General features: G+C 40.9%; 1 protein-coding gene across 4 annotated transcripts in view; it reads left to right on the top strand.

Annotated features, from left to right (window-relative positions):
- GADL1 (glutamate decarboxylase like 1) overlaps positions 1–16538 on the top strand; it is a 647456-nt gene extending 630918 nt beyond the window's left edge. For 3 of the 4 annotated variants that reach the window (XM_081527037.1, XM_081527036.1, XM_081527039.1), the window contains one exon: positions 2275–3579. In XM_081527037.1, the coding sequence (XP_081383163.1) occupies positions 2275–2280 (6 nt within the window). In that variant the 3' untranslated portion in view covers positions 2281–3579. Of the gene's footprint in view, positions 1–2274; positions 3580–16314 lie in introns of those variants that run through there. The other variant, XR_014064522.1, reaches the window with a different exon arrangement.
- The last annotated feature ends 3335 nt before the right edge of the window (positions 16539–19873 follow it).

The following is a 19873-nucleotide window of genomic DNA, read 5'->3' as shown; positions in this document are numbered from 1 at the left end:
GGTGTCACTGAGGATAGACTTGGCTGCTGGAGAGAAGTAGGTTAGGCAGAGCCTCTTTGACAAGGGACCCTCTGCACAGAGATCAGGGAAGTGGGGAGAGCCCATGGGTATCTGGGACAGGGTATTCCAGGTGGCGGGATTGGTCAGCTGAAGGCTGAGGAGCCGTACTTGTGGTCCATCCAAGGACCAGCGTGAAGGCAGTGTGGCTGGAGTGGAAGGAACAATGGGGTGAGTGGTAGTCAGTATGGGGCAAAGGAGTCAGGGACGCCTCTGGGAGTCAGGATGTTGGGCTGTGTAGGTGGGACTCAGATGGATATGCATTGGAGCGTCCGAGCAGGGTATTGACGTGATTCAGCTTCTATTTTCAGAGGATCACTCTGACTACTGTTTGAAGAACAGGGTGTGTATGGGCAAGGGTGGACTCAGGGAGTTCATATAGGGGGCAATTGCAATAGTGCAAGCAAGAAACCATAGTCATTTATGCTAGAGGGGTAGTGAGGGAAGTGGTGGAAAGGGCTCTAACCCTGGAGGTGTTGAAAGGTGGAGTCCAGAGGTTTGGCTACTAGAATTGAGTATTTAAAAAAGGGGGAAAAATCAAGGATAGTTTCACCTATCTTGGGCCTGTACAACTTTAAGAAAGGACTTGCCGGCTCTGGGGATGAGAAGAGAGGCTCTGCCTGGTTTTAGTCACACACAGTATGAGCTGTCTGTATGTCAGCCTGAACCAGATACATACAATAAGTTACTTACGAGTCTCAACTTCCAGGGGACATGAGACTGAACCAAGGAAGCACTGGACACCAAGACCCTTAAAATAAATGCCTGTGGGGTAGGGGGAGTATGTGGCGTGCCGTAGCCAAAAGGAGAAAAATGATAGAGGTTTTCTGTTTCTTTAATCTATTAGCCCTGCAGGTGTGGTGTTTCTCATAGCAAATTCCACAAGTTTGAGCCTCCTCTAACGCAGAAAACCAAGGATGGTGACAATCACTAACATTTACTGAGTCCATACTACATGCCAGCTAGTACATTTACATGATCTTATTCACATCTCACAAAACTCCATCAAGGTGGGAGTCTTATCCTCATTTTTCATTCAAGGAAACTGGCGTTCAAACAGTGTGAGAAATTTCTCCAAGATTATCCATCTATGGAGTGGTAGACCCGGGGGTCAAGCCTAAGTCCACCTCTCCCCAGAGCCCAGGTTGTAAACATCCTCACTTTGCTGCTAAAAATGTATGGACAGAAGAGGGTCACCCTGGACTAATCTTGCCACCTGACTGTGCCTGACATCCCACAGTCGCCAGGCAAAGAAAGCATCAAGAACCGGGTTCTCATTATTGCCTTCTGATGTTGAAGCTGAAACTCCAATCCTTTGGCCACCTGATATGAAGAAATGACTCATTGGAAAAGATGCTTATGCTGGAAAGATTGCAGGTGGGAGGAGAAGGGGAAGACATAGGATGAGATGGTTGGATGGCATCACTGACTCAATGGACATGAGTTTCAGTAAACTCCGGGAGTTGGTGATGGACAGGGAGGCCTGGCGTGCTGCAGTCCATGGGGTCACAAAGAGTCGGACACAACTGAGCAACTGAACTGAAGAGGCAATAATTATATCATATTGTCATGTCCCGTTTTTCAAACCGGAAGATAGGAATTTTCCTGTCTGGTTTTGGCCACTGAAGTTGGAGGGTAACAGTCTAGAGGTCCTTTTGATTTGAAACAGAAATGTTTCTATAGGGACCCCAGCGGATGTGAGAATGTTTTGTGTATTTGGCCGTTGCTTTCTTCCCAGACCTTTGTGAGTTCCATGACTACGTGCGCACCTGCTTACTTGACAGCATCACTCAGTGGTCTCACCCAAACTCAAAAGTGACTCGAGGTTTTCTATCCCCAACTCCACATCCCTCCTCAAACAAGTTCCTTTGTCTGTTTTTCCATCTCAGTGAATGGCATCATTTTCTATCTAGTTTGGCGAACCAACATTTATAAATGACACCTTATATCTCTGTCTCTGTCTTTCCCCCACTGTCTAGCCTATTAGCAGACCTTGTTGGGTTTACCTGCAAAACGTGTCTCCAGCCCATCCACTTATCCCAGCTCCATTGTCATGGCCAAATTCCAAACTCCTCTCACCTCTCCTCTGGACTATAGTTGTAGCCTGCTTACTGCATCTACGCATTGATTCTGGACTTTGTCCCATCTGCTCACCAAACTACAACCAGATTAAAACACAGACTGATCCTGTCTCTCACTTTGTTTGTTTGCTATTAGGACTGACAACTACAAACTCTGCAAAAAATCTTCAGGAAAGCTATTGGTCAAGGAAAGCAAATTAAAAATTTATTAGCCTGACTGAGTAGGGGCCAACACTGCCCTGAGTGAGCCTCAGTGGGGTCTCGGAATCGGGCTGGAGATGCCTGTTTACAAGCTTCAGGTGTGTGCACTCAGGTGGCTTAAGGTGAGTCTTTCAAGGCAAACTGGTTGGGACATAGTCCATCATGTAACATTGTGGGGTTGGTGGGCACAGCGAGGGGAGCATCTTGGCACAGGTCTCGATACATAAACTGTTGTGTGTGATAAGCAGGCTGAGCCCTCTTATCCTGATGGAAGAGATGAGTCAGGTGTTTGTCTGGATAAGTGGGTTGGCAGGAGTTTCCTGAAGCAAACAGTAAAGCCACTCACTGATTTACAACATGAACTTTCTGAGCAAAAGTCTCCTGGGACAAAACTAAATCATGTTGATATAGGTGACTGCAGTCCTGATAGTTAAGCTGTACGAAGGCAAGTGGTCTTAATTCCCAGGATAAAGATCAAATTACGGAGGTGGCTGCCAGGGCGCTGCGTCCCTCCAGTCCCATAGAGGTTGGGCTGCAGTGTCTCTGCCCTGATGGGAGCCAGAAGTTGGGCTGTTTTCAGATCCCACCGCTCCTCTTCACACCAGCTGTTGAAAATCTTGGGATGTGGTCCTGCCTCTTCCTGCAATGCTGGCCCCCTACCCTGCAGCAAAATTTCTGCCTACAGTTCAGATCTCAGCTTGATTCTTTGTTTCTTAGGGATATTCTCTGCCTGCCTTCCACCCACCCAAAAGGGGGTCTGCCCCAATAAAAGTTCTCTCTACATGTATCACTATTTGTAATTATCTATCTCTATGCATTAAAAAATTGAACTGTAATATCCGGGCTTAAGTTAACAAATAATCATGGCAGGAGGGTTGGCAGGTAGGTTTGCCTTTGGATATAACTTCTTTATTTAGGGAACTCCTGGATACATACATGTAAAATAACTAATTCATGTCTTAGAGAAAGCCCTTAAATCACCTTCTTAAAGCATGTGCTACAAACTGAAATGTCACCTGTTCTGGTTAGTATATGTGCTCCTGCAGGAAAAGAGAATGGTTTCCCCCTGCAAATTAATGTAGATTGACTTATCTGAGAAAACTTTTCTGTGTTCTTATTTTCCGTTATGGTTCATCACAGGATATTGAATATAGTTCCCTGTGCTCTATAGTAGGATCTTGTTGTTTATACATCCTGTATATAAAAGCTTACATCTGCTAACCCCAGCCTCCCACTCCATCCCTCCCCCATGGCAACCACAAGTCTGTTCTCTGTATCCGTGAGTCTGTTTCTGTTTTGTAAATAGGCTCATTTGTGTCATATTTTAGGTTCCATGTGTAAGTGATATCATATGTTATTTGTCTTTCTCTTTCTGACTTAGTTAGTATGATCATTTCTAGATCCATCTGTGTTGCTGCAAATGGCATTTTTTTCTTTTTTATGGCTGAGTAATATTCCACTGTATATATGTACCATATCCTCTTTAGCCATTCAGTTGTTGAATGGACATTTAGGTTGCTTTCATGTCTCGGCTGTTGAAAATAGTGCTGCTGTGAACATGTATCTATTTGAATTATAGTTTTATCTGGATATATGCCCAGGAGTGGGATTGTTGGATCACATGGCAACTCTAGTTTTTTTGAGGAACCTCCAAATTGTTCTCCACAGTGGTCCAATTTGCATTCCCACCAACAGTGTAGGAGGGTGCCCGTCTCTCCACACCCTCTCCAGCATTTGTTACTTGTAGACATTTTTATGATGGGCATTCTGACTGGTGTGAGGTAGCACCTCAGTGTAGTTCTGATTTGCATTTCTGTGACAATTAGTGATGTTGAGCATCTTTTTCATGCGTCTGTTGGCCATCTGTATGTCTCCTTTGGAGAAATGCCTATTTAGATCTTCTGCCCATTTTCCAATTGGTTTTTTTGTTTTATCATTGAGTTATATGAGCTGTTCGTATATTTTGGGAATTAAGCTCTTGTCAGTCACATTGTTTGCAAATATTTTCTCCTATTCCATAGGCTGGGTTTTTGTTTATGGTTTCCTTTGCTTTGCAAAAGCTTCTAAGTTTGATTAGGTCCTATTTGTTTACTTTTGTTTTAATTTTCTATTGCCTTGAGAGACTGACCTAAGAAAACATTGGTACAATTTCTGTCAGAGAATGTTTCACTTATGGCCTCCTCTAGGAGTTTTATGGTGTCATGCCTTAGGCTGCAGTTGTTAAGCCGTTTTGAGTTTATTTTTGTGTATGATGTGAGGGTGTGTTCTGACTTCATTGATTTACATGCAGCTGTACAGCTTTACCAGCACCACTTGCTGCAGAGACAATCTTTTTTCCATTTTATATTCTTGCCTCCTTTGTTGAAAGTTAACTGACCATAGGGGTGTGGGTTTTTTTTTCTCGAGTCTCTGTTCTGGCCAGTTGATCAGTATGTCTGTGATTGTGCCAATACCATACTGTTTTCATTACTGTAGCTTTACAGTATTGTGTTAAGCCTGGGAGGTTAGGCCTCCTGCTTTGTTCTTTTTCATCAGGATTTCTTTGGCAATGCTGGATCTCTCATGGTTCCATATAAATTTTAGGATTATTTGTTTCAGTTCTGTGAAAAATGTCATGGGTAATTTGATACGAATCACGTTAAATCTGTAGACTGCTTTGGGTACTATTGCAACTTCAACAGGATTAATTTTTCCATCCCAAGAGCATGGGATATGTTTCCATTTCTTTGAATCAACTTTAATTTCCTTTATTACAGTTTTGTAGTTATCACAGCATATAAGTCTTTTACCACCTTGGTGAGGTTTATTTCTAAGTATGTTTTACGTGTTTTTAAAAGGGATTGTTTGTTTATGTTCCCTTTTTGATATTTCATTGTTAAAGAAATGAAATTGATTTGTGTATGCTAATCTTGTATCTTGCTACCTTGCGGAATTTGTTTATCAGTTCTAGTAGTTTTTGTGTGGGGTGTTTAGGGTTTTCTCTGTCAAGTATTTTGTCATCTGTGTATAATAACAGTTTTACCTCTTACCAATTTGAATACCTTTTATTTCTTTTCTTGTCTGATTGCTGCGATTAAGAATTCCAGTACTGTGTTGAAGAGAAGTGGTGAATGTGGGTATCCTTGTCTTGTTCCACATTTCAGCAGGAAGGCTTTCAGCTTATCATCATTGGGTATTATATTGGTTTGTCATAAATGGCTTTTATGACGTTGAGATATGTTCCTCTGTATCCATTTTCACAAGGGTTTTATCATGAATGGATGTTGAATTTTGTCAAGTGCTTTTTCTGCATCTGTGGAGTTGATCGTATGGTTTTTCCTCATTTCATTTGTTGATATTGTGTATCACATTGATTGTTTGCATATGTTGACCCAACCTTGTGATGCTGGGATGAATCCAACTTGGTTGTGGTGTATGACCTTTTTTATGTGCTGCTAATATTTTATTGAGAATTTTTACGTCTATATTCAACAAAGATATTGGCCTGTAATTTTCCTTTTTCATTGTTTCTTTGTCTGATTTTTATGTCAGGGTGATGGTGGCTTCATAGAATGTCTTTGGGAGTGTTCTTTCCTCTTCAGTCTTTTGGAAGAGTTTGAGAAGGATCAGTATAAGTTCTTTGTATGTTTGGTAGAATTCCCCAGTGAAGCCATCTGGTCCTGGACTTTCATTTGAAGGGAGGGTTTTTTAAATTCATTTTTAAATTATGGATTCTATTTTATTTCTAATGATCGATCTACTCAAGTTATCTGTTTTTTCCTGACTCAATTTTGGTGGGCTTGTATGTGTCTAGAAAATTGTTCATTTCTTCTAGGTTGTCAGATTTGTTGGCATGTAACTGTTCATAGTATTCTCTTATGGTTTTTTTTTTTTTTTTTGTATTTCTGTGGTATGAGTTGTCATTTCTCCTCTTTCATTTCCTATTTTGTTTATTTGTATCTTCTCTCTTTTCTTCTTGGTGAGCCTGATCAGAGGTTTGTCAATTTTGTTTACCCTTTCAAAGAACCATCTCTTAGTTTTATTTCTTCTGTTGCTTTTTCAATCTGTATTTTCTTTATTTCCTCTCTGATCTTTGTTGTCTCCTTTCTTCTGACTTTAGGTCTTGTTTGTCCTTCTCTTTCTGATTCTTTTAGGTGGTAGGTTAGTGTATTTGAGATTTTTCTTGTTTCTTAAAATCCATATCACTATCAACTTCTAAGAACTGCTTTTGTTGCATCCCATATATTTTGTGTGGTTGTGCTTTCATTGTCTTTTGTCTCAAGGTATTAATATTTTTAAATTTCCTCTTTTATTTCATTGTTGAACCATGGGTTTTTAGTAGCATATTGTTTAGTTTCCATGTAAATTTTTTCTTGTTTTTCTGCGGTTGATCTCTAGCATCATGCTATTGTGGGTCAGAAAAGATGCTTGAAATATCTTCTATAATCTTAAATTTGTTGAGGCTTGTTTTCTACTCTAACACATGGAAAATCCTAGAGAATGTTTCCTGTGTACGTGAAAAGAATGTTTATTCTTCTTTTTTTGAATATAATATCCTGAAGATATCAATTAAGTCTAACTGTTCTGTTGTATCATTTAGGACCTCTGTTGCCTTATTGATTTTCTGTCTTGAATCTGCACTCTTTATTCTGATGATTATAGCCATCAATATTAATAAACAAGAACATCAATTAAAATAAAGCCAAAAGGCCAGAAGGGTGAGCTCTCATGTCCTGTGACCATAGCAGAGTCCACAAGAAGACTATTTCTTTATGCCTGGCAAGGGGTCAGCCAATGAGAGCCTGTCACAACTCAGCCAATTAAAAGCCACAGTTATTCAAAAATCTTAATTTCTCCAGTGGACTCTTTGTTTACTACAGCTTCTTTAACCACCTTTTCTCTCTTTATTTTTTAATAAAAAAATGTACAGTTTGTATCGATAGCTTTCATTTACAGTTATTACAAACTGTTGGTTTCATTCCCTGTGTTGCGCCCTTGAGCCCTCCTTACACCTAATAGGTTGTCTCCCCCACTTCCTCTTCCCCCTTCCCCTTTAAAAGAGTCCTCTCCTTGCTGTGCAGGGGACTTGCATGTGGCTGCCATGGTTGCAGACTCCAAATTGCACTTTCCTTTTTTCGTTTAATTTATTTTAATTGGAGGCTAATTACTTTACAGTATTGTAGTGGTTCTTGCCACATTGACATGAATCAGCCACGGGTGTACGTGTGTTCCCCATCCTGAACCCCCCTCCAACCTCCCTCCCCATCCCATCCCTCAGCGTCATCCCAGTGCACCGGCCCTGAGCACCCTGTCTCATGCATCAAACCTGGACTGGCAGTGTATTTCACAAATGATAATATACATGTTTCAATGCTGTTCTCTTAAATCATCCCACCCTCGCCTTCTCCCACAGAGTCCAAAACTCTGTTCTTTACATCTATGTCTCTTTTGCTATCTCACATATAGGGTCATTGTTACTATCTTTCTAAAGTCCATATATATGCGTTAATGTACTGTATTGGTGTTTTTCTTTCTGGCTTACTTCACTCTGTATAATGGGCTCCAGTTTCATCCATCTCAGTAGAACCGATTCAAATGTATTTTTTTAATGGCTGAGTAATATTCCCTTGTGTATATGTACCACAGCTTTCTTATCCATTCGTCTGCTGATGGACATCTAGGTTGCTTCCATGTCCTGGCTATTGTAAACAGTGCTGTGATGAACATTGGGGTACACGCGTCTCTTTCAATTCTGGTTTCCTCGGTGTGTATGCCCAGCAGTGGTATTGCTGGGTCATATGGCAGTTCTATTCCCAGTTTTTTAAGGAATCTCCACACTGTTCTCCATAGTGGCTGTACTAGTTTGCATTCCCACCAACAGTGTAAGAGGGCTCCCTTTTCTCCGCACCCTCTCCAGCATTTATTGTTTGTAGACTTTTTGATAGCAGCTGTTCTGACCCGCGTGAGATGGTACCTCATTGTGGTTTTGATTTGCATTTCTCTGATCATGAGTGATGTCGAGCATCTTTTCATGTGTTTGTTAGCCATCTGTATGTCTTCTTTGGAGAAATGTCTGTTTAGTTCTTTGGCCTATTTTTTGATTGAGTCGCTTATTTTTTAGGAATTGAGCTGCAATAGTTGCTTGTATATTTTTGAGATCAATTCTTTGGCAGTTGCTTCATTTGCTATTATTTTCTCCAATTCTGAAGGCTGTCTTTTCACCTTACTTATAGTTTCCTTTGTTGTGCAAAAGCTTTTAAGTTTAATTAGGTCCTATTTGTTTATTTTTGCTTTTATTTCCATTACTCTAGGAGGTGGGTCATAGAGGATCCTGCTGTGATTTACGTCAGAGAGTGTTTTGCCTATGCTTTCTTCTAGGAGTTTTATGGTTTCTGGTCTTACATCTAGATCTTTAATCCATTTTGAGTTTATTTTTGTGTATGGTGTTAGAAATGTTCTAGTTTCATTCTTTTACAAGTGGCTGACCACTTTTACCAGTACCACTTGTTAAAGAGATTGTCTCTTCTCCATTGTATATTCTTGCCTCCTTTGTCAAAGATGAGGTGTCCATAGGTGCATGGATTTACCTCTGCCTTCTATTTTGTTCCATTGATCTATTTTTCTGTCTTTGTGCCAATACCATACTGTCTTGATGACTGTAGCTGTGTAGCATAGTCTGAAGTCAGGCAGGTTGATTCCTCCAGTTTCATCCTTCTTTCTTAAGACTGCTTTGGCTATTCGAGGTTTTTTGTATTTCCATACAAATTGTGAAATTATTTGTTCTAGTTCTCTGAAAAATACCATTGGTAACTTGATAGGGATTGCATTGAATCTATAGATTGCTTTGGGTGGTATACTCATTTTCACTATATCGATTCTTCCGATCCATGATATTTCTCCATCTTGTGTCATCTTTGATTTCGTTCATCAGTGTTTTATAGTTTTCTATATATATAGGTCTTTTGTTTCTTTAGGTAGATATATTCCTAAGTATTTTATTGTTTTCGTTGCCAATGGTGAATGGAATTGTTTCCTTAATTTCTCTTAGTGTTCTCTCATTGTTAGTGTATAGGAATGCAAGGGATTTCTGTGTGTTGATTTTATATCCTGCAGCTTTACTATATTCATTGATTAGCTCTACTAATTTTCTGGTGGAGTCTTTAGTGTTTTCTATGTAGAGGATCATGTCATCTGCAAACAGTAGGAGTTTTACTTCCTCTTTTCCAATCTGGATTCATTTTATTTCTTTTTCTTCTCTGATTGCTGTGGCTAAAACTTCCAAAACTATGTTGAATAGCAGTGGTGAGAATGGGCACCCTTGTCTTGTTCCTGACTTTAGGGGAAATGCTTTCAATTTTTCACCATTGAGGATAATGTTTGCTGTGGGTTTATCATATATGGTTTTTATTATGTTGAGGGAAGTTCCTTCTATGCCTGCTTTCTGGGGTTTTTTTTATCATAAATGGATGTTGAATTTTGTCAAAGGCTTTCTGTGCATCTATTGAGATAATCATATGGTTTTTATCTTTCAATTTGTTAATGTGGTGTATCACATTGATTGATATGTGAATGTTTAAGAATCCTTGCATTCCTGGGATAAAACTCACTTGGTCATGATGTATGATCTTTTTAATATGTTATTGGATTCTGTTTGCTAGAATTTTGTTAAGGATTTTTGCATCTATGTTCATCAGTGATATTGGCCTGTACTTTTTTGTGTGTGTGGCATCTTTGTCTGATTTTGGTATTAGGGTGATGGTGGCCTCATAGAAAGAGTTGGAAAGTTTGCCTTCCTCTGCAATAATCTGGAAGAGTTTGAGTAGGATAGGTGTTAGCTCTTCTCTAAATTTTTGGTAGAATTCAGCTGTGAAGCCGTCTGGTCCTGGGCTTTTGTTTTTTGGAAGATTTCTGATTACACTTTCGATTTCTGTGCTTGTGATGGGTCTGTTAAGGTTTTCTATTTCTTCCTGTTTTAGTTTTGCAAAGTTATACTTTTCTCAGAATTTGTCCATTTCTTCCAAGTTGTCCATTTTATTGGCATATAGTTGCTGATAGTAGTCTCTTAAGATCGTTTTTCTGTGTTGTCTGTTGTTATTTCTCCATTTTCATTTCTAATTTTGTTGATCTGATTCTTCTCCCTTTTTTTCTTGTTGAGTCTGGCTAATGCTTTGTCTATTTTATTTATCTTCTCAAAGATCCAGCTTTTAGCTTTGTTGATTTTTGCTATGGTCTCCTTTGTTACTTTTTCATTTATTTCTCCTCTAGTTTTTATGATTTCTTTCCTTCTACTAACCCTGGGGCTCTTCATTTCTTCTTTTTCTAGTTGCTTTAGGTGTAGAGGTTATTTATTTGATTTTTTTCTTGTTTCTTGACGTACACCTGTATTGCTATGAACCTTCCCCTTAGCACTGTTTTTACAGTGTCCCATAGGTTTTGGGTTGTTGTGTTTTCATTTTCATTAGTTTCTATGCATATTTGGATTTATTTTTTTATTTCTTCTGTGATTTGTTGGTTATTCAGAAGCATGTTGTTTAGCCTCCATATATTTGTATTTTTCATAGTTTTTTTTTTTTCCTGTAGTTGACGTCTAATCTTACCACATTGTGATCGGAAAAGATGCTTGGAATGATTTCAATTTTTTTGAATTTACCAAGGCTAGATTTATGGCCCAGGATGTGATCTATCCTGGAGAAGTTCCATGTGTACTTGAGAAAAAGGTGAAATTCATTGTTTGGGGTAAAATATCATATAGATATCAATTAGGTCTAACTGGTCCATTGTAACATTTAAAGTTGGTGTTTCCTTGCTAATTTTCTGTTTAATTGATCTATCCATAGTTGTAAGTGGGGTATTAAAGTCTCCCACTATTATTGTGTTACTGTTAATTCCCCTTTCATACTTGTTAGCATTTCCTTACATATTCCAGTGCTCCTATGTTGGGTGCATATATATTTATAATTGTTATATCTTCTTCTTGGATTGATCTTTCTGATCATTGTGTAGTGTCCTTCTTTGTCTCTTTTCACAGCCTTTATTTCAAAGTCTATTTTATCTGAAATGAGTATTGCTACTCCTGCTTTCTTTTGTTCTCCATTTGTGTGAAGTATCTTTTTCCAGCCCTTCACTTTCAGTCTGTATGTGTCCCTTGTTTTGAGGTGGGTCTCTTGTAGACAGCATATATAGGGGGCTTGTTTTTGTATCCATTCAGCCAGTCTTTGTCTTTTGGTTGGGGCATTCAGCCCATTTACATTTAAGGTAATTATTGATAAGTATGATCCTGTTGGAAGAAGGAAATGGCAACCCACTCCAGTGTTCTTGCCTGGAGAATCCCAGGGACGGCGGAGCCTGGTGGGCTGCCGTCTATGGGGTCGCACAGAGTCGGACACGACTGAAGCGACTTAGCAGCAGCAGTAGTAGTAGCAGCATGATCCTGTTGCCATTTACTTTGTTGTTTAGGGTTCGAGTTTATAAACCTTTCTGTGTTTCCTGCCTAGAGAAGATCCTTCAGCATTTGTTGAAGAACTGGTTTGGTGGTGCTGAATTCTCTGAGCTTTTGCTTGTCTGTAAAGCTTTTGATTTCTCCTTCATATTTGAATGAGATCCTTGCTGGGTACAGTAATCTGGGTTGTACGTTTTTCTCTCTCAACACTTTAAGTATGCCCTGCCATTCCCTTCTGGCCTGAAAAGTTTCTATTGAAAGATCAGCTGTTATCCTTATGGGAATCCCTTTGTGTATTATTTGTTGCTTTTCCCCTGCTGCTTTTAATATTTGTTATTTAATATTTAATATTTGTTCTTTGTGTTTGATCTTTGTTAATTTGATTAATATGTTTCTTGGGGTGTTAAGCCTTGGGTTTATTCTGTTTGGGACTCTGGGTTTCTTGGACTTGGATGGCTATTTCCTTCCCCATTTTAGGGAAGTTTTCAGCTATTCCTCAAGTATTTTCTCATGGCCTTTCTTTTTGTCTTCTTCTGGAACTCCTATGATTCGAATGTTGGGGCGTTTGACATTGTCCCAGAGGTCGCTGGGGTTGTCCTCATTTCTTTTTCTTTTTTCCTCTCTGCTTCATTTATTTCCACCATTCTATCTTCCACCTCAGTTATCCTATCTTCTGCCTCAGTTATTCTACTGTTGGTTCCCTCCAGATTGTTTTTGATCTCAGTTATTGCATTATTCATTATTGATTGACTTTTTTATTTCTTCTAGGTCCTTGTTAAACATTTCTTGCATCTTCTTAATCCTTGTCTCCAGACTATTTATCTGTAACTCCATTTTGTTTTCAAGATTTTGGATCATTTTTACTTTTTCTATCATTATTCTGAATTCTTTTTCAGGAAGACTTCTTGTCTCCTCCTCTTTTGTTTGGTTTGGTGGGCATTTATCATGTCCCTTTACCTGCTGAATATTTCTCTGCCTTTTCATCTTGTTTAGATTGCTGTGTTTGGGGTGGCCTTTCTGTATGCCGGAAGTTTGTGGTTCCTCTATTGTGGAGGTTCCTCCCTGTGGGTGGGGTTGGACGAGTGGCTTGTCAAGTTTTCCTGGTTAGGGAAGCCTGTGTCGGTGTTCTGGTGGGTGGAGCTGGATCTCCTCTCTGGAGTGCAGTGAAGTGTCCAGTAGTGAGTTTTGAGGTGTCTGTGGGTTTGTTGTGACTTTTGGCCACATGTATGTTAATGCTCAGGGTTATGTTCCTGCTTTTTTGGAGAATTAGCTTGGTATGTCTTGCTCTGAAACTTGCTGGCTCTTGGGTGGAGCTTGGCTTCAGTGTAGGTATGGAGGCTTTTGGATGAGCTCTTGTTGACTAATGTTCCCTGGAGTCAGGAGTTTTCTGGAGTCCTCAAGTTTTGGATTTAAACCTCCTGTCTCTGTCTTATTCAGTCTTATTCTTACAGTAGTCTCAAGATTTCTCCATCCATGCAGCACCAATGATGAAACATCTAGGTTAATAGTGAAAAGATTCTCCACAGTGAGGGACACCCAGAGAGGTTCACAGAGTTACATGGAGAAGAGGGAAGAGGGAGATAGAGGTGACCAGGAGGAGAAGAGGGGGAGTCAAAGAGAGAGAGAGATCTAGCTAGTAATCAGTTCCCTAAGTGTTCTCCACAGCCCAGAACACCCAAAGAGATTCAGAGTTGGGTAGAGAAGAGAAGGGGGAGGCATGAGATAGAGGTGACCTGGGGGAGAAAAAGGAGAGTCAAAAGGGGGAGAGAGCAATCAAGCCAGTAATCCCTTTCCTAAGTAAAAATGGGTACTGAAGATTGGATTCCTAAAGGTACAAAATTGATAACAAAAACCAAGAAGCAAAGATTAAAAACCTAGAGTAGAGGTTAGGCTCTCAAGAATACAGTATTAAAAAAAAACAAAATCACAAAAATTATAAAAAATATATATATGAAATTTGTTTTAAAAATAGGGTATTTTTTTGCTAGGTAATAGTAGGTTATAAAAATGAAAATTAAAGGAGTAATAAAGAACTTAAAAATAATAAAAATTGAAAAAGTTAAAAAATGATAATGTAAAATATATCTAGGAGTTTCTCTGGAGCTGTTCAGAGCAGTGTGGGGTCAGTTCAGTCTCAGATAATTCCTTGTTCCAGCTTTTACTTCTTTTCAAGGTCTATAGGCCCCTTCCAGTGTAGTCATTGCTAACTACAGTGTTAATCTGTTGCACCTGCCACTTCAGACCGTTCCCTCTTCTTGGTTTATTTTGGCTTCCTCTGTTTGCAAGTCTCTTCAGTGTCTGATTTATGCCCTGACACAAGGGGACGAAGGTGGTCACTTGTTTAGGCTCACTTGTTCAGTTGTGCTGTGGGGAGGGAGGAACACTGCAAACAAATACCACTGGCGCGTGTGGGGAGTGCTGGCAGTGACTGGGCCACACTGGGTTTGTCCCCGCTCACGGCGCGTGTGCCTTCCCGGTCTACACTGCTCAGGCTCCAGGTTGCTCTGCAGGGGAACTGTCCAAAGCGGGCCCTGGTTACGTGCATTTCCTGGGTCTGAGCTGCTCAGGTTCAGGTTCTCGGGTACTCCACAAAGGCTCAGACTCGGTTTGGCCTGCATTTTGTGCCCTTCCCAGGTCCAAGAAGCTCAGGTGACCACCAGGTGCTTGGCGAGCGCACTCTCCCAGCTGGGCGGTGCGTCTTATCACCTCCCTGGTGTGGCCACTCGGTTCCCGGGGGCACCATAAGAGCACCGTCCCAGGCGCGCTGTGTGTCTCCTCTGAGGAGCTGACCTCTGGCTGTGACCCTCCTGGCAGATGTCAGCCGTCCACGATCCCAGGAAGGCTTGGTTAGTGACTGAGAACCTGCTCGCAATTTGGTGGAGGATGCCGTCTCTGGGGCCGAGATTGTCGCCCGCCTGCCTCTCTGCCTCCGGCAGGGAGAGGGGCCTGTACACAGCCGGCTGGCTCTCCTCTGGTATCGCTCAGTCCTTTGTTCTGTGAGCAGCCAGGCTGCGCCTTAGGTTACAGCTTTTCACGGCAAAGTTCTCTTTTTTTCTCTCTCTGGCTATCCCACGTTTGGGTTGCTGTCTCCCGTTAGCTCCCTCTGATTGCCCTCGGGGCATTCAGACCCGGTCCTTACTCTAAGCAGGCAGCCCGCGCCTCCGTGTTCAGCCCCCTGCTGCTGCTGGCGGATGCGAGTGTCTGGGCTACCTCTCCACTGGGAGTCGCAGCTAGGCGCATAATCTGTGGATTCTTTTTTTTTTTTTTTCCCCTCCCAGTTATGTTCCCCTCTGAGATTCCAAAACTCCCCACAGACCCGCCGGTGAGAGGGTTTCCTGGGGTTTGTAAACTTCTCCTCCTTCATGACTCCCTCCCCAGGACGGTTCTCCGTCCCTAACTCTTCTGTCTCTCTTTTTATCTTTTATATTTTGCCCTACCTCCTTTCGAAGAGAATGGGCTGCGTTTCTGGGTGCCTGGTGTCCTCCGCCAGTGTTCGGAAGTTGTTTTGTGGAATTTGCTCAGCGTTCAAATGATCTTTCAATGAATTCGTGGGGGAGAAGGTGGTTTCCCCGTCCTATTCCTCCACCATCTTAGGACTGCCCCTCCAAATTGCAATTTCTTGAGGATCCAAAATAAACCTATTTTTTTGCTGGAGAAATAAATGGCAGAATATTTATTTTAGGTCAGCGTAGCTTTATAGTGTGTTTTGAAAGTAGAGTAAACGTTCCAACTTAGTTCTTTCAGAATTGTTTGTGCCATCCTAGTTCCTTTGCACTTCTACATACATTTTAGAATTTCCTTACTGATATCTATCCAAAAAAAGTTAGAACTTTGATTGAATTGTCTTGACTCTACAGATCAGATTGGAGAGCACAGATATCTTAACAATATTAAATCTTCCAATTCATGATCAAAGTATAGCATTCCATTTATTTTTGTCTTTTATATTCATCAATTTACTGTAGTGTTCAGTATCTAGGTCCTGCACATATTCTGCTAGGATTTACACTGGTGGAGCTTCCCTCGCTTTGGGGAAGCCACCATTATGCTTGCTGTCTTCTACTCTTGTCCAGCTTCTTCGCTAGTCATGCTCAATCTGTATATTTTCCAATGAATTCTAAAATCTAAATCATCTTACTTCTTTTAACTTTGATATATTTCCTTCTTTAATATATCCATATTGTCTACTCTGAATTTTGTAATAAAAAAGAAAAATCCCAGTGTCTCTGAGTAAGGTAAATGAAGAAATTGTGGTTTATTTGTGTTTTAAAAGGTAAACTGAACCATAATAAATTTTGAAGACTTAGAGCAAACATCTGTTTGAATAGGGCAGTGCCAAACCATGAGTTAGAAATGCTTCATGGGAGGGAGCTAGTGGCAAGGTTTTTATACAGAAGACATGGCTCATCTTCCTCGTGGGACCATTTTACCCAATGACTTGGGGAACATGTGTATTTTAAAAAAAATTTACTGGAGTATAGTTGATTTACAATGTTGTGTTAGTTTCAGGTATACAGCCAAGTGATTGAATATATACGTACATTCATTCTTTTTCAGATTCTTTCCTGTATTGGTTATTACAGAATATCAAGTTCCCTGTGCTATACTGTAGGTCCTTGTTGATTATTTATTTTCTATATAGCAGTGTGTGTATGTTAACCCCAAGCTACTAAATTGTTCCCCCACTACTGCATTTCCCCTTTGGTAACCATAAGTTTGTTTTTGAAATCTTTGAGTCTGTTGTTGTTTTGTAATAAATTCATTTATGTTTTTTTCAAAATTAGATTTCACATAGGAGTGACATCATATATTTATCGTGCTCTAACTTAGGTCACTTATTAGTATCATCTCTAGGCCCATTCCTGTTGCAGCAAATGGCGTTAGTTCATTCTTTCTTATGGCTGAGTAATATTTCACTCTATGTATGTACCGCTTCTTCTTTATCCATTCATCTGTCGTGGACATTTAGATTGCTTCCATGTCCGGGATATTGTAAATAGTGCAACAGTGAACATTGGGGTGCATGTGTATTTTTGAATTATGGTTTTCTCTATATACACGCCCAGGAGTGGGATTGCTGGATCACATGGTATCTCTTCGTTTTTTAAGGAACCTCCATACTGTTCTCCATAGAGGCTGTTACCAATTTACATTTCTACCAGTGGTGTAGGGGTATTCCCTTTTCTCCACACCTTCTCTAGAATTTATTGTCTGTAGATTTTTTGATGATGGCCATTCTGACCAGTGTGAGCTCATACCTTATTGTAGTTTTGATTTGCATTTCTCTGATAGTGATGTTGAGATATTATGTCTCTAAAATATGACACCATCATAACTTCATTTTGGAGTAGATAATAGATCAAATTGCCAACATCCATTGGATCATCAAAAAAGCAAGAGAGTTCCAGAAAAACATCTGCTTCTACTTTATTGACTGCACCAAAGCCTTGTTAAGGAGATGGGAATACCAGACCACCTGACCTGCCTCCTGAGAAATCTGTATGCAGGTCAGGAAGCAACAGTTAGGACCAGACATGGAACAACAGACTGGTTCCGAATTGGCAAAGGAGTACATCAAGGCTGTATACTGTCACCCTGCTTATTTAACTTATATGCAGAGTACATCATGAGAAACACTGGGCTGGATGAAGCACAAGCTGGAATCAAGATTGCCGGGAGAAATATCAATAACCTCAGATACGCAGACCACCCTTATGGCATAAAGTGAAGAGGAATTCAAAAGCCTCTTGACAGAAGTGAAAGAAGAAAGGGGAAAAGCTGGCTTAAAGCTCAACATTGAAAAAACTAAGATCATGACACCTGGCCCCATCACTTCATGGCAAATTGATGGGGAAACAATGGAAACAGTAGCAGACTTTATTTTTTTTGTGCTCCAAAGTCACTGCAGATGGTGACTGCAGCATGAAAATAAAAGCCGCTTGCTCCTTGGAGGAAAAGCTATGCCCAACCTGGACAGCATATTAAAAAGCAGAGACATTACTTTGCCAACAAAGGTCCATCTAGTCAAAGCTATGGTTTTTCCAGTAGTCATGTAATAATGTGAGAGTTGGACCATAAAGAAGGCTGAGCGCCAAAGAATTGATGCTTTTGAACTGTGGTGTTCAAGATTCTTGAGCGTCCCCTGGACTGCAAGGAGATCCAACCAGTCCATCCTAAAGGAAATCAGTCCTGAATATTAATTGGAAGGACTGATGCTGAAGCTGAAACTCCAATCCTTTGGCCATCTGATGTGAAGAGCTGACTCACTGGAAAAGACCCTGATGCTGGGAAAGACTGAAGGCAGGCGGAGAAGGGGCTGACAGAGGGTGAGATGGTTGGATGGCATCAGCAAGTTGATGGACATGAGTTTGAGCAAGCTCTGGGACTTAGTGATGGACAGGGAAGCCTGGCGTGCTGCAGTCCATGGGGTTGCAAAGTCAGACACAACTGAGCGACTGAACTGAATAGAAATCAATACTTACATGCACCTATCTCTGTCCTAACCACTTTGAAAATAGTTAACCCTATTTTTACAGTTATTCTTACTACTCTCCCAGGTAGGTTCCATTTTACTTGGTAAGGAATCAAATAAAATGATTAAAAGGCTCACACCATGTCAGATAGTCAGTGCAGAGCTAGGATTTGAACCAAACCAAGGAAGTCTGGCTCCAGAGGTCCCAATTTTAGTGATTTAATTATGAATAGACAAAATATGACATTTTGAAGACATGTCATTCTTTTTGACATTTTGAGAGCCATGTCACTTTCTAGCACCAGGGCTATCATTATTGTCTACATTGCAGACACAGAGGGGGAAGATTAGAGAACAATGTTAGCAGTGCTGTTTTGCGTAGGTTGCATGAATGTGACTTTTCAGGAAGGTGTGTGTGTGTGTGTAGAAAATGAGACAGCACACATTTCATAGCATGTGCAATTTTAGCTTAATTAGAATAGGAAGACTCTTAATAACAAGCTATTTTTAAATGCAGCAATATCAGGAGGTATATTAGAATTAAATTTCACCACATGAGGCTGATTGGCAGGCCATGTAATGGGGGAAAGTTCCCAGTCTTGTCTTTATCTGAACAGTTTGCAAAGTAAGCCCCAAAGCCATGGCCCCACGCTCATGGTCTGGAGCGATAATTATCCAACTTAAAAAAAAAAAAAAAAAAAAAATTGGAAATGTGATAAGTAACGATTAGGCAGCCTATTTTGGGAGGAAAATGAACAAAATTGCAGATGTCAACTTTAGTGACTTTTGTGAAAACGGATGGGCAAGTTTGCGTAAATGAAAACTTCCCTGTCACCCAGGAAGGCTTTTCCCTCAGGACTAGACTATTAGTGGACACACTGTCATTTGCATAGAGAACTTAAAAGCCACCACTGCACACTAGAAACTGCCAGGCACAGAGAGTGCCTGCATTCCAAAGCTGCTGAAGGGTGCGAGGGCCAGGACCCTGCTGAGGGCACGTGGAGACTTACCGCCCCCGGGAATGCTTCTGACTTTGCAGTAGCCAGAACTGAAATAACCCAGGCAAAACGGAGCCGGCAAGGGGGGTCAGAAGACCTTGGCTCCCGTTTTGCCTGGAGTGCTTGGGCTGGAGCCCAGAATCCATTCCTTTGAGGAATAATCTTCACTCCCTGACGGCCACCCCAGCCCCTCCAGTGTGCACTGCATCTTCCTCATCTGGGTTTGACCCTAAGGAATCAGACCCTTGAGCATCCTAGGCTCCACCTGCCTTCACCTCCTGCCTCATCTTGTGTTCAGGGTCTGTGTGTGGGCTCCAGGATCGGACTGCTTCAGGTGCAGTCCTGGCCTTAGGACCACTCACCATGGGCCCTTACTGATACCTCACTCCCTGCATCAGCTTCCTCACCTCTAATGTGGAGGTGAGACTTCCTCATAGGTTGGTGGTGATGATGAAAACAGATAGGGATGGTAAAACACAGCACATCGTGTTTGGTACTTCCCAAGGGCTTATATGGATCTACTTCCCTTGCAGGCAGCACGCTAACCTCATCATTCCTCATCCCAGCCCCTGCAGCTGCCAAAAATAAGGACAATTATCTACTTAATGCATTAAAAAAATATCAAGTTTTTAAACTCAGCTATATT

This window comes from Giraffa tippelskirchi, chromosome 9 (genome assembly GCF_054371585.1).
Source record: "Giraffa tippelskirchi isolate mGirTip1 chromosome 9, T2T-mGirTip1v1.2.pri, whole genome shotgun sequence".
NCBI classification, from domain to species: domain Eukaryota; kingdom Metazoa; phylum Chordata; class Mammalia; order Artiodactyla; family Giraffidae; genus Giraffa; species Giraffa tippelskirchi.
Note: the sequence above shows the minus strand (reverse complement) of the source record. Positions and strands in the feature narration are given on the sequence as shown.